The sequence below is a fragment of the Limulus polyphemus genome, unplaced genomic scaffold (genome assembly GCF_000517525.1).
Source record: "Limulus polyphemus unplaced genomic scaffold, Limulus_polyphemus-2.1.2 Scaffold1153, whole genome shotgun sequence".
NCBI lineage: Eukaryota > Metazoa > Arthropoda > Merostomata > Xiphosura > Limulidae > Limulus > Limulus polyphemus.
This window is the reverse complement of record NW_013666763.1, coordinates 787-13,052: the sequence shown is the minus strand read 5'-3', so window position 1 is coordinate 13,052 and position 12,266 is coordinate 787. Positions and strand designations below refer to the sequence as shown.

The 12,266-nt window shown below is 31.0% G+C and overlaps 1 protein-coding gene across 12 annotated transcripts in view; it reads left to right on the top strand.

The window, feature by feature from the left end:
* Positions 1–10,156, top strand: part of LOC106462378 (peflin-like) — a 39,237-nt gene extending 29,081 nt beyond the window's left edge. For all 12 annotated transcript variants that reach the window (XM_022389629.1, XM_022389627.1, XM_022389628.1 and 9 more), the window contains exons 4-5: positions 4,217–4,404; positions 9,192–10,156. In XM_022389629.1, the coding sequence (XP_022245337.1) occupies positions 4,217–4,404; positions 9,192–9,399 (396 nt within the window). In that variant the 3' untranslated portion in view covers positions 9,400–10,156. The remainder of the gene's footprint in view (positions 1–4,216; positions 4,405–9,191) is intronic.
* The last annotated feature ends 2,110 nt before the right edge of the window (positions 10,157–12,266 follow it).

Here is a 12,266-nt window from a genome sequence, read left to right as displayed (position 1 = left end):
TGGTTGTTTTAATATGATTACTAGTAGTTATAAGCTGTTGCATAAAGTAGAAAGGATTAGATAATTCTAAAAAAAATGAATTTTGCAGTTTTATTATTGATAAATGTAAACAAGATGAACATAACAAAGCTACCATTCTCACATTCCACAAATTGATGTTTCTAAAAAGTTGATTATCCTATTGTTACCATATATAGAAGAGCATATAATTACATTTAAAATGAAGTTATTTAGACATATGTATACATAATTGTAATTAAACTGCATTTTTAAACCAGTTACTAGAGCCAAACATTTTTTTTTATTTAATGGTCATACACCAAAATGTCACCATTTATTGTTTTTTTATTTATTATTTGTCCATATTTCAACATGAAATATGTGGGATTCACCATTAAATATCTCTCCACACATTTAAAAACACTTAATTTCCAATAATAAGAATACATCCAGCACTACATATCATGTTACAACATCTTGCAACATCAATTTTAACTGCAGACTTTTTAAAATGATCAAAATGAACAATAACTTAGAATTACAAAAAGTCTGATAAAACTTAGCTGTGTATGATTACTACAATTGTAATACAAATGTCTGGATTTGTTTGTTTTCATCTTTCTTTCCTTTCATATAAAAGTGGTTCACAATAAGAACTGAAAGCTTGCAAGTAACTTTGTATTTTTGGAGGTTGGATTTACCTGTGGTTAATTTTAAGAAGGTTTTTGTTTTCAGTTTAGGCTTAATGTATTTTTGGTAATATTAATTGCTTTACAGCCAACCTACTGTTTAAAAATAAAAACTTTACAAAGATAGTCTGTCTAATGCCTAAACCTTAGTTGTTCATTATTCTAAACATATGAGTAAAACATTTAAATAAGTTTTCATACTTAGTTTTTAAATCTAAAATGATATCGCTAATCCATCTTTGCCTTTTTAAGTAAGGCAGTATTCTTCCAGTTTTAAAGTTAAGAAAACTTGAAACATGAAAAGAAGGGTAATCCATGTTTCCCTTGATCTGCAAGAGAGAAATTAAAAGACCACCAGATGAACCAGTCAGAGGTCATTGGATCAAATTCTAATTAAACATATTACTGTGTTTGTTTATTTGTTATAACTTACACACCTAATTTGCAGAAGGTCTTAGATGAGAGAATGCTTTTCATGAAATTTGATCAGGATTCAAGTCCTGTGAAGAGATTGTTTTGTATCCTGTTCTGTTACATCATTTCCACTTCCCTAAAAGCCATTTAAGTTAGGTGGTTAAGAAATTCAACCATCTTTATGCACACATTATACTTTGTTATTGACTTAGTGTTAAGGATACTGTTGGCTGTCAGGAATGTGTTGTCAACTAAAGTTGTTAGGTTATGTTGACTAGGAACTAATACTGCAGAAAAATACACTTGAAATTTAACAGTTAGTTCCTCTAATTGTTATATAATTTTCAGTCACCCTGAATAATATTTCAAAACCCAGGAAATGACTTTAGACCTTAAGTGTAACTGTATAAAGTCGTGCCCTTGATCTAGTATATCCAACTTTCTTGTTTTGGAAGCTGTCAGCTTTACTTGTTGATACTGTGGGAACTATGCATATGATGTGGTTTGATTGCAATACATACATGAAATTGGAAAATCCATGGTTAAAGACCTATGGTTTAGGATTGGTTTAATCATCCTTTACAAAAGTATTGTTACATTGGAAAGTTTAATGTCAGAGAACAGTGCATAATCATGGCCATCAGATTGATCATGATCGATAATGGAGGAAGTAGTTCCAAGGGCAGTACAAGCTTTCAGGGTGTGGATAACTAATATTTGCATTAGTTAACTTATTACTGGTATTACACAACTTTATTCAGGGAATTATTTAAAAATACTAATTGAAGCAAACTAATATAATAGATATAAATTAAATTAGTAAACTAAATTATAAGTTGGTGAAAAAATCCTCTATACCTAATTGTTTAGAAATATTAGATGTCATAAATAAATACATACACCAAAAACAGAAACATATAATGATAAGAATGGGTTAAATGATCATTTGGGTACTATTGACTATTAGTAATATTTTTGGCCATAATCCGAATCATATATCAAGAGATTTGACCAGCTTAAAAGATTTATGTTAGTTCTAAGTCCATGTAGTAAACTAGTAATTCAAAATGATCTTCATAAGTATTACTTTAATTTAAGAATTACTTTAAATATATTAACAAATAAGATTTTTATTACTTACAAAACACATAAATATCAGGTAATTGTTTACTACTAAGCTCCACACAGTTTACCAGTACAAGAATAGTCTAAGACTCTTATAAGCATTCAAGTATTTGCAAAAGGCACATCTAATTTAAGTGTATATTATGACATGAAAACACTAGTTCATTAAATTGTAACATATAATACCTCTTAAACAAAGTAATGCAATATAGTAAGGTTACAGAACATACTTAGGTAGTGTATATAAAATTTAGACTGGTGTATTAACTTTTGATCTGAACACCAATTCATATAAAATAGTGGTACCCATATGGAAAGCTAGTATGTATAAAGTAATTTCAATATATACATGAAACTAACATGAACAAGTATCATTCACTGGCACAAGTGCAAGATATACATTATTGTTGTATTGTCCTTCTCCAAGTTATTAACAAACTTCCAAGGAATACTTAATGCAATTGTGCCCAGCAAAAACAACAGAATATACTCAAAGTTAATTAAAGTATTGTGTTTTACCATCCCACCTATAATTACCTACAAGTGATGCAACTCTACCTCTAAGTTGTAGCAGTCCTTGTTTGTACATTCATCTAACAAAAACTATGACTGGATTTAGTTATCAACGGGTATGCCAAGCCAAGTTTTAATAACTATTAATGAAAAGTCATTCTGTTTAAGTACAATTTTTATAAACACATCCATGACTTTGATCTTTACTCATGTTTTCACTATGTAAGATAGTTTTTAGACAAACAAAAATTTATTTTACATACATATTATATTGCTATATGCTTTTGTAAAGCAGCACTTTGTTTTAAAATTGTAAAACATTACTCATCTCATTAATATCTTTTTAATACTTTATAAGATTCATTAAAAAATAGCTTACAAGTTATTATATACTCAATACATTACAAAGCATGTAGTAATATTTTGAATCAGATTGGCTGTAATACAGTTTGCCAGATAGTAAATGTTGAATCAGGTTGTACGTAATACAGTTTACCAGACAGCAAATGTTGAATCAGGTTGTCCAGGTACAGTTTGTCAGTTAGAAAGATCACGAGTCAGTGTATTCTGGATAAAGTTTACATTACAATAAGATATTGAATACTTTTAGAGAGATAAAGTTATTAATGCTGATTCCAGTTTTTCTGGATAACTACCTAAAATACTGTAAGATGCTGAAACAGATTATTTAAAATTCAGTTTTTATCTTTTACAGACAGTTCAGGTGTTGAAATAGGTTGTCTACGATACAATTTTTAATTTATACTGATGGTTAAGGTGTTAACTTTGTATGCACAGAAAGGGGTCAAAGTATACATGCCATAATCTTTTACATAGTGCCATTCAACATGGCATTATGCATTTGATGTCAGAGTTATTACCTATTCATTTTGCCTTATATTGCCAATTTAGTGACAGTTCGTGGTAGATGAGAGTAAATACCAGATACAATAAATATGGATAATGATAAAAACTGCAGATGTGCATTTTATACGCTCTAGAGCTTATGCAAGTTGTATGATGGACAAAAGTATCTTAATTCTTCACATGAACATCACATACATTCTGACTTCTCTGAGTCAGACTGATGTCTTCAATTCACAGTCATATCATTAGTATATATATATACCTTTATAACATTTCTGATTTTTTGTGTACAACAGATTCATACATTTCATTAAAAGCTTGCCATATTTCACACCCTGTAAATTTGGAATTACAGTCCACATTCCTTCTCCAGTGTGAGGTTGGTCCAATGGACTGATTCTGTGCACATTCAGTTAAAACGGTTGATTTCTCTTTATGATATTTAATGTATGCTTTTGTGAATTTTTTTATTCATTTACTCTAGTTGCCATAAGCAGTAAGGTTTCTGATACAGGGGAAGAGTTTTTTTTTTATAAATCAAAATAAATAGATAAAAACATGATTAGAATATATTAGATATTGCAAATATCAGTATCTGTTTTTTTTAGGAAACCTGTCGCCTGATGGTAGGAATGTTTGATCGAGATCGTACTAATACTATCGATATCCATGAATTTGTGTCATTATGGAACTGTATTCAGCAATGGAAACAGTGCTTTGAGAGATTTGACAGAAATAGATCAGGGAGTATAGATGCACTGGAGTTTCACGAAGCACTTACTACATTTGGCTACAGGTGAGTTCTCATAATTACTTTGTAGGAGAAGTAGACTTGTTTGTTGCCTCACACAAACATTGCACTATTTATTATAAGGCAGTTAGCCATATAGTTGTTCATTAGTTAATATTATCTTGTTATATTAACACCTTAGGATAAACTGTCCTCTGTTGCATTGTTTCACTAGCATTTTAGTCACATGGATAATCAGTTGTGGCAAGTTCTTACTTTAAGTAGTATTTAGCCATGAGGATAAATAATAACAGTATTGTAACTTGAGTTATTAAAAAGTGCCTTACTAGCTCACTCGGTAGAGCACTTGTCTGGCATGTGATACGTCTCAAGTTCAAATCCAAGGCAAAGAAATATATCACGAATAATGAAAGTACCATATTGGTGCCCTGATGTTTGGCCAGAGGATGACCCTTATTGTGGCAAGAGAACAATGTAGTAGTTTGAGTTGTTAAAAGTAGCCTTGCTAGCAATCACTAGAATGCTAGCCCATTAGATCAGCTGGTATAGTTCTAACCTGGTTCATGACAAGCCTGAGGTTGAAACCTGTGGCTAGGAAATATATTGCTAAAAAATGTAAATACCACAATAATAACCCCCTCATGGAACATGAGATCATGAAACTTTAATAACTAACTATCCTAACACAAATGAAAAAAAGGGACCATTTTGGTCCTTCTGAGCTATTTTTGCACACCCACTCTTGGGAAAAGTTAAAATTTAAACCCATTTTTTGCCTTTAGGAAATCATTGATTCTCTTATTAAACTCATATAAAGTGCTGGCCTCTACTAGTATTACTGCCAGTGACAACCCATATTTCATAAGTCAATCACTTTAGTTGTTAGAGGAATAAAGCTATCTTAACTGGAGCCTACTGTGTCTTCTACAAACCTTAAGCTTGTGTTCTCTCATCCTTTTATCTTCATAATATAGTACAAAAAAAAAGCAGAATCTTTATTTTATCAATCCAAAAGAAAAATTTTTTAATTTCAATAAAATCATCATTTATCCTTCTTTTCCGAAGAACAAATAAGTTAAGAAATGTTAATCTATCCCTGTAAAATATCCCTTTCATCCATGAAACACTCTTAGTAGCCCTCCTTTTAACCCATATCCAATAAGTCAATTATCCTTTCTTAAGTAAGGAGACCAAAACTGTACACAGTATTCCAGGTGAGGCATAACTTGATTTGTATTGAGAGATAATTGCTTATTTTCACTTATAATAAATATGTTTATAAATACATCTTAATATTTTATTAGCTTTACTGCTAGCAACAGAGCACTCCTTTATATCTATCATTATGCCAAAATCCTTTTCTTCAGTCACGATATTGAGTTGGTTCCAATCTTTATTTAACATATGATCCAAATTATGATAACCCAGTTGCATTACTTTGCATTTACTATAATTAAAGGTCATTTAACAAATATCTGTCTAACTTACCAATTAATCCAAATTGTTCTGTAGTAACTTAAAATTATCATGTCCAGGAGGTCTTCACAATCCCTCCTTTCCAGCACAAAAATAAAATATCAAAGGAGAAGTAAAAAATTAAAGAAAATAAAGAGAAAATTAAATATGCAAGTTGTAGAAAGATTATTCATGCTCATATTGTTCTATGGAAAGGGGTCTGAACTGTCTGTAATGTGTAAAAAATTGAAGATACCATAAAGGATCTTTTTTTTTTCCAAAATATTATGATTGATTTAAAACCCACAACAACTCTTTGAAAGAGCCCTTTTAATTAATGGACATTGATACCTCACAGGGAATACTTCTCTATCTCAAAATCCACTTCAAGCGAGGGAGTACAGAAAGTGTTAAGCCCATTTGTCCTTGCTCTATGTCTGCTGTTAGAGTAAGAAATTTTCTGTTTCATAGTTAATTTTTAATTCACAATAGGGCAAGATTATGTAAAAATATTAATATTGTAAATTTTTCAATCTTATGTTGTCCAAATATGTTTGTATCTTTGTATTTTATGACAGTGAATAAGTAAGTTGTAGATCTATAAGCATATTGCACGTCAGCATCGTGTAACTGACTATTTTTTTTATATATGAACATAACCCTTCTAAGTAGGTTTATATCCTTATAGTTGTGCTTCATAATTCTGATCTGTATAACTAGATGATTAGATAGCTTTGTTCTTTGGGTTTGTTGATGGTAGCAGAATGTATTGATCATTCAGATTTCTTATTCCTAACATGCAGATGAGAGTGATTAAAAAAAAAACAAATGGAAAGTGTGATAAAAAATTTGACATACAGATTTCAAAAAGTCTTCAGCTTCCAAGAGAGAAGAGAAAAACTCCTTTGTCAGACTCTTCTGTTTGAATGACTTTCCAATATCTATTGGTTTGGAACTCTACCTTCTTCGAAAATCCTAAATCCACCCTGCTCAAGATCTTCAATACAGCTAAAAATACGCAAGAGTTAAATGTCATTGGAAAACTTTCCTAATTTGCTAATTATGTTCCTATCAATATAATTAATGTAAGTAAGAAATAGCAAAGGCTCAAGAACTGACCTCTGAGATACTCTACTGATAACAAAGGATCAGTTTAACTGGACTTCATTAATAACAACTTTTTGTCCCATCCAGTCACCATACAATCCAATAAACCATTCTTTCTGTATATCCCTCCAATATGATTTTCTTAACTAATCATTTGAAGTTCACCAACATTTCTTCTCAATAAAGTTTAATTGTTGGGAATAACGAGTACTAGTAGCTTCCTACTGTACTGCTTTAATAGCATTAGTTAATGGGGATACCGAGTAGTACATGTAGTAACTTCCTATTGTAGTGTGTTAACAGCATGTAGTTAATGTGATAATGATTAGTAGTAACTTCATACTATACTGCTTTAACAGCATTAGTTAATGGGGATACCGAGTAGTACATGTAGTAACTTCCTATTGTAGTGTGTTAACAGCATGTAGTTATTGTGATAATGATTAGTAGTAACTTCCTACTGTACGTTTTTAACAGCATTAGTTAATGGGGATAATGAGTAGTATATTTAGTAACTTCCTATTGTAGTGTGCTAACAGCATGTAGTTAATGTGATAATGATTAGTAGTAACTTCCTACTGTACTGCTTTAACGTCGAATAATAGTAAGTTGCTACTGTACGTTTTTAACAGCATAGCTGAGGATTTTCTAAATTATGTTTTAGAGTATAATGTTGCTAATTGTTGTACAGTAATGTTTGTACATATTCTAGATTTATAGCGTTTAAAATTTTAATATATACATCTCAGTAAAACGTCTTCTGATGTGGATTTACAGTATTTGATGTTTTGTTCAAAGTCAGTTTTATGCTGTTCATCGCTTCTCTCTGTTTCTTTTGTACATCTATTTATTAATTCTTTTGATTTGACATGTCTTGCATGTTCTGTGTCATAGTTACATTGAAAAAAAAAGTTTACCAGATCTTGCCAAGCTAGCTATTCTTTAATAAAGATAAATTCCCATGTATGGACGGTGCGTATTAAACATGTAGTAAAATTATCAAAACCAGGAATGAAAAGAGTTAAATTTTCATTAAAGTTTCGTTTTTGTGAGTACTTAACATAGAATTAGCCTTATAAGTTATAGGCCAGGTGAAACATGTTTGACTTGACTGTCTAGCTTCAAGCAAAAAATACCATGGTTCTGTTTGATTACTCTGTACTTTTGGAGCTTCCGTTATTAATTAGTTATCTGCTAATATTTTCTTTGTTTTAAGGCTACTTAGAGGCTCAGCATTAATTTTGAAGGCTTATAACTAAAAAAACCGGGTTTCCATATTCGGCACTACAGTGATAGTCCATTGTGTAGCTTTATGTCTCCAGTAAACAAACCAAACATTTAATGTAAGTGCTGCCATCTTTTGGATATATATTTACACCCAACCCATCTTTCTATTACCATCTGAGGTAAATATACAAACAAAATAGTGATGTGACGGGTATAATTAATACAGGCATGAAATATTTCAAAACTATTTTTTTAATACCACTTTTTCTCTATTTCTAAATCATGAAGAAGCCACTTAGGAATTTTGAGCATTCTCTGGTTTATACTAGGAAAGACTCAGCATCACGTTTTCTATATAGTAGCTTAAGATAGAATTTTCTTCTCTGAAGAAGAAAAACGAAGATAAACAGTATATTTTGATTACTTTTAATATAGTAGAACGATATTTTGAATTTTTACTGATTTTCGTTTACCGTGAGGGTGAGAAACGTCAAAGATCAGGTAAAAGATCAAAAGTTTTGTATTGTGAGTTTGTTCTCCCTTAAAAACAAAACATAGTCTGATAATTTAAACAAAAGCTAATGTTGACTACAGTTTTGAAATAGTTGTACATTTACTTAAAAGATTAAAAAGTTTGAAACGTGGGTTTGGCGAAAAAAAATCATTTGGACAAAGAAGAAGAATGGAAAAGTATTGGAGATGTTGCAAGGTTTGTTGGAAAAAATGGACTGGATATGTAGGGGAAGGCTTGATGAAAGAAGACTTAAAAGGAAAAATCGAAGGAAAGTGATTGCATGGAAGGAAGAGGATGTTGCTGCTGGACGAGCAGAAAGAAGGAAGAACACATGTTGATTTAAAGAGGAAGCCGAAAGATAAGAAAAAGTGGAGAAGAATGTGTGACTGACAATAACATTTTTATTAGCATTTTATTATTTGAGTCTCAACCCCGCTTAAAGCAGAGTACCGATGAGTGAATGAGTATATTTATCATAATACATTTTAAATAAAACCAGTGTAACTTTCATATTTTCTTTTTATTTCAGACTTTCAATGAATTTTTCGAACCTGGTGGTATCCAAGTTAAACCGTAATGGCGGAAGAATAATACACTTCGATGATTTCATCAAGATTTGTGTCATGCTGAAATCTCTTTCCGACCAATTTCGAGCCAAAGACACTAATCAGGCAGGCGTGGTAAACTTGCAGTATGAAGAGTTTTTACATATGGTGGTAGATTGCACTTTCAGATAAGACGACACCTGGTTTTCTTAAAGTTTGTCACACCGCCTACACGTGTAATGACTTTTAAGAATAATTGTTCTATTGTGTTCTGTATTAAAAGTGTGATTTGTTTCGTGAATTCTAATATATAATAACCGATGTTGTTCGCTTATAGATCTGAGACGTTCTAAGTAAAACCTAAAAAGCTGTTGTTCATTTACATATTTGCTGAGCTTTTTTTTTTGTCAAATATGTGTGGTTTTAGATGTTCAGTGTATTACGAATGTGTTGAGTATGAAGGCTTATAGTTTCGTAGTTTTATCGAATTATTTGCCATTTAATTCTAGCTTTTGTTTTACCTGTAGAAGAATAGATTTCACCAATTTCTTTAAGGTTTTCAATGTATGTATATAAAGTCAGTTCAAGAATATATTCCGAGTAAGTCGGGTCGATAGTGGCACTCTCTGGTGGTCACTTATACTACAAAATGGGTAATTAACGGAAGTTACGTTTGTTCACATTTTTTTCTTGAAACGAAATCAAAGTTAAGAAAAAAAAATTATAAAGTGGGTGAAAGCAGAACGTAGTGAAAAATTATATGTAAAAGAAGTCTTTTTGAACGATTTAAAGTACATGTTTAGGTATGTATTGGACAAATGAATCGTAAAACTTCGATTGGAAGGAACAGCATTGCAAGTTTTGACTTTAAGTGATAGACGTTTTGGTATTGTCTAATGATAATTTTAAAACTTTGTAATTGTTACGTAGTATTCATCGTTAAGACGGAGTGTAAGGTCTAATACTTGAATTAATAATAAATAGTGCGCAATAATTGATGCTTGATACGCTATTTGTCATAATACATTTTGGATGACCATCAATGTATGAAAACAGTCTTTTGTGGTTTGAAGCTGTTAATTTTCGTAAGGGCGAGAATTAGGGGGGTGGATGTTACCAGTGACTTTGTTCTATATATTCTACTGTTCCTGGGAAATTATGTCACCTCAGAGATGATTATTTTCTCTTAATAGATTACTTTATTTAATTAACTACTCTGTATCACAGGATTAGTAATACATTTGTTTGAATTTAAGTAATTATTATTAATATCACAATATAATTATTACAAAAACTAATACGACATATTTTTGAAGAATTTGTCTATTTTTTCATGAAAAGGTTATTTATGTTTGTGAGAGTTACGAATAAGACATTGATTTAAATTTATGTGTTTCGTCACTTTTCTTGTAATTTAAAAAGTATTTAGAATTATAATTCATGTCAGAAAAAAGTATAGGAAGTTTGTGAGTCAGTTATTAGTTTTGTTATTTTGTGTAAGATGTAATATTTGCACTTGTGTATTTCACGATTGTGATGTACTCTTGAAATAAAATTAATTGCTTCATAAAAAGTTAGTAAAACTTTATTACATATGATGAAGATAAAACTGTTATCCACATTAGGAATTTAGCCCAACTTCAGTATTTTTATTGAAGTTTAAGGTATTAGTATTTTGTACCAACAGATGACGCGCTCATCACATACGGTGCTGAGTTGTCACGAATGTTGGGGTTCTTTCACTACCAAACTAAGCATGGTCTAGTTACTCTAGTATTTAAGTAGTCATCGGGCCGGACTGCGAATCCGAGGGTCCATAATTCATTTTATGACTGTAGGTACGTTAGAAAACTGACGGTCACGTCTTACTTGTATTGTAGTAGAAGGTGGTTGCTGTTGACCTTCCTTCTAGTTTATCAGTTCAAAATTAGTGACTTCTATCACAAATTGCTGTCATTGTGTGAATATTTGAAACGAACAAACAAACTACGTCTCAATCAGACAAGTTTTAATTTTTCTATTAAACGAGCATCGTGAGCGGATGTTCTGTGCTAGTGTTTGGCGATGCTTCGTGTCTCGTTCAATCACTGAAAAATCTACCCCCCCTTTTTTTTCTCGTGCTTTCGAAATAAGAATGATAATACCAAGAATGCGTAGTGCAACAGTGTTTTAAAGTTTTTGTTGCTTAAACGATATTATATGACCTGGTAGCGGAGGTTAAAAATACTTTTTATATCAAGCCCACAATACCATCATAGATAAGGTGAACATAATAAACTGTCAATTTTAATCTAATTAAATTATCCTTGGTTCGTGACCAGTTTCCACAACTCTGGGACAGTGGGTGCTCTCTTAAGGGACTAGACAAAAATTTAATAGGCCTAATACTAATATCTTGTGACAAGTATAATTATTTATAGTCATGCTTCGCCAGCTTGGAATAAACTTAAACAATTGTCACGTAACCCAACAGTAGTAAGTTTACGGACTTAAAACGCTAAAGTCTGAGGTTCGATTCCTCGCGGTGGACACAACGGGTTGCCCAATGTGCCTTTGCTCTAAAACAATTGCAATTATTCACAAACATTAAAATATGTATTATTAAGTAAAAATTGGAGCCATATTAAAATATTATTATAAATACAGCCTTAATTATGTGCTTCATGTAAATAAGTTGAAAAATTATTGTGAACAATAACCGAATAATAATAATAATAATAACCGAATTATTTCTATAAATAATAAATAAGTAAAGCTTTAAAGAATCAATAATAAAAGAAAACCCATAAAACTAATTCAAATGTATTAATAAAAGCATTTGTAAATTTGTAGTCGTTATTTTTTATTATTTGCTTATTTTGATTTTTGTAACACTGAGGTTTAAAGCTGTCCGTTAACCATTTTAACTTGCTGATTAGGCGATTTGGTCACGTGATTCTGGCTAACGCCATATTAAGAAATTTATAGGGTACGGTATATATTTTCAGATTTCTTTGCCTGATCCACTGTTATTTCCGATAGGTATTAATTTTTTAACCAATAAATTTTTTTTAATATAT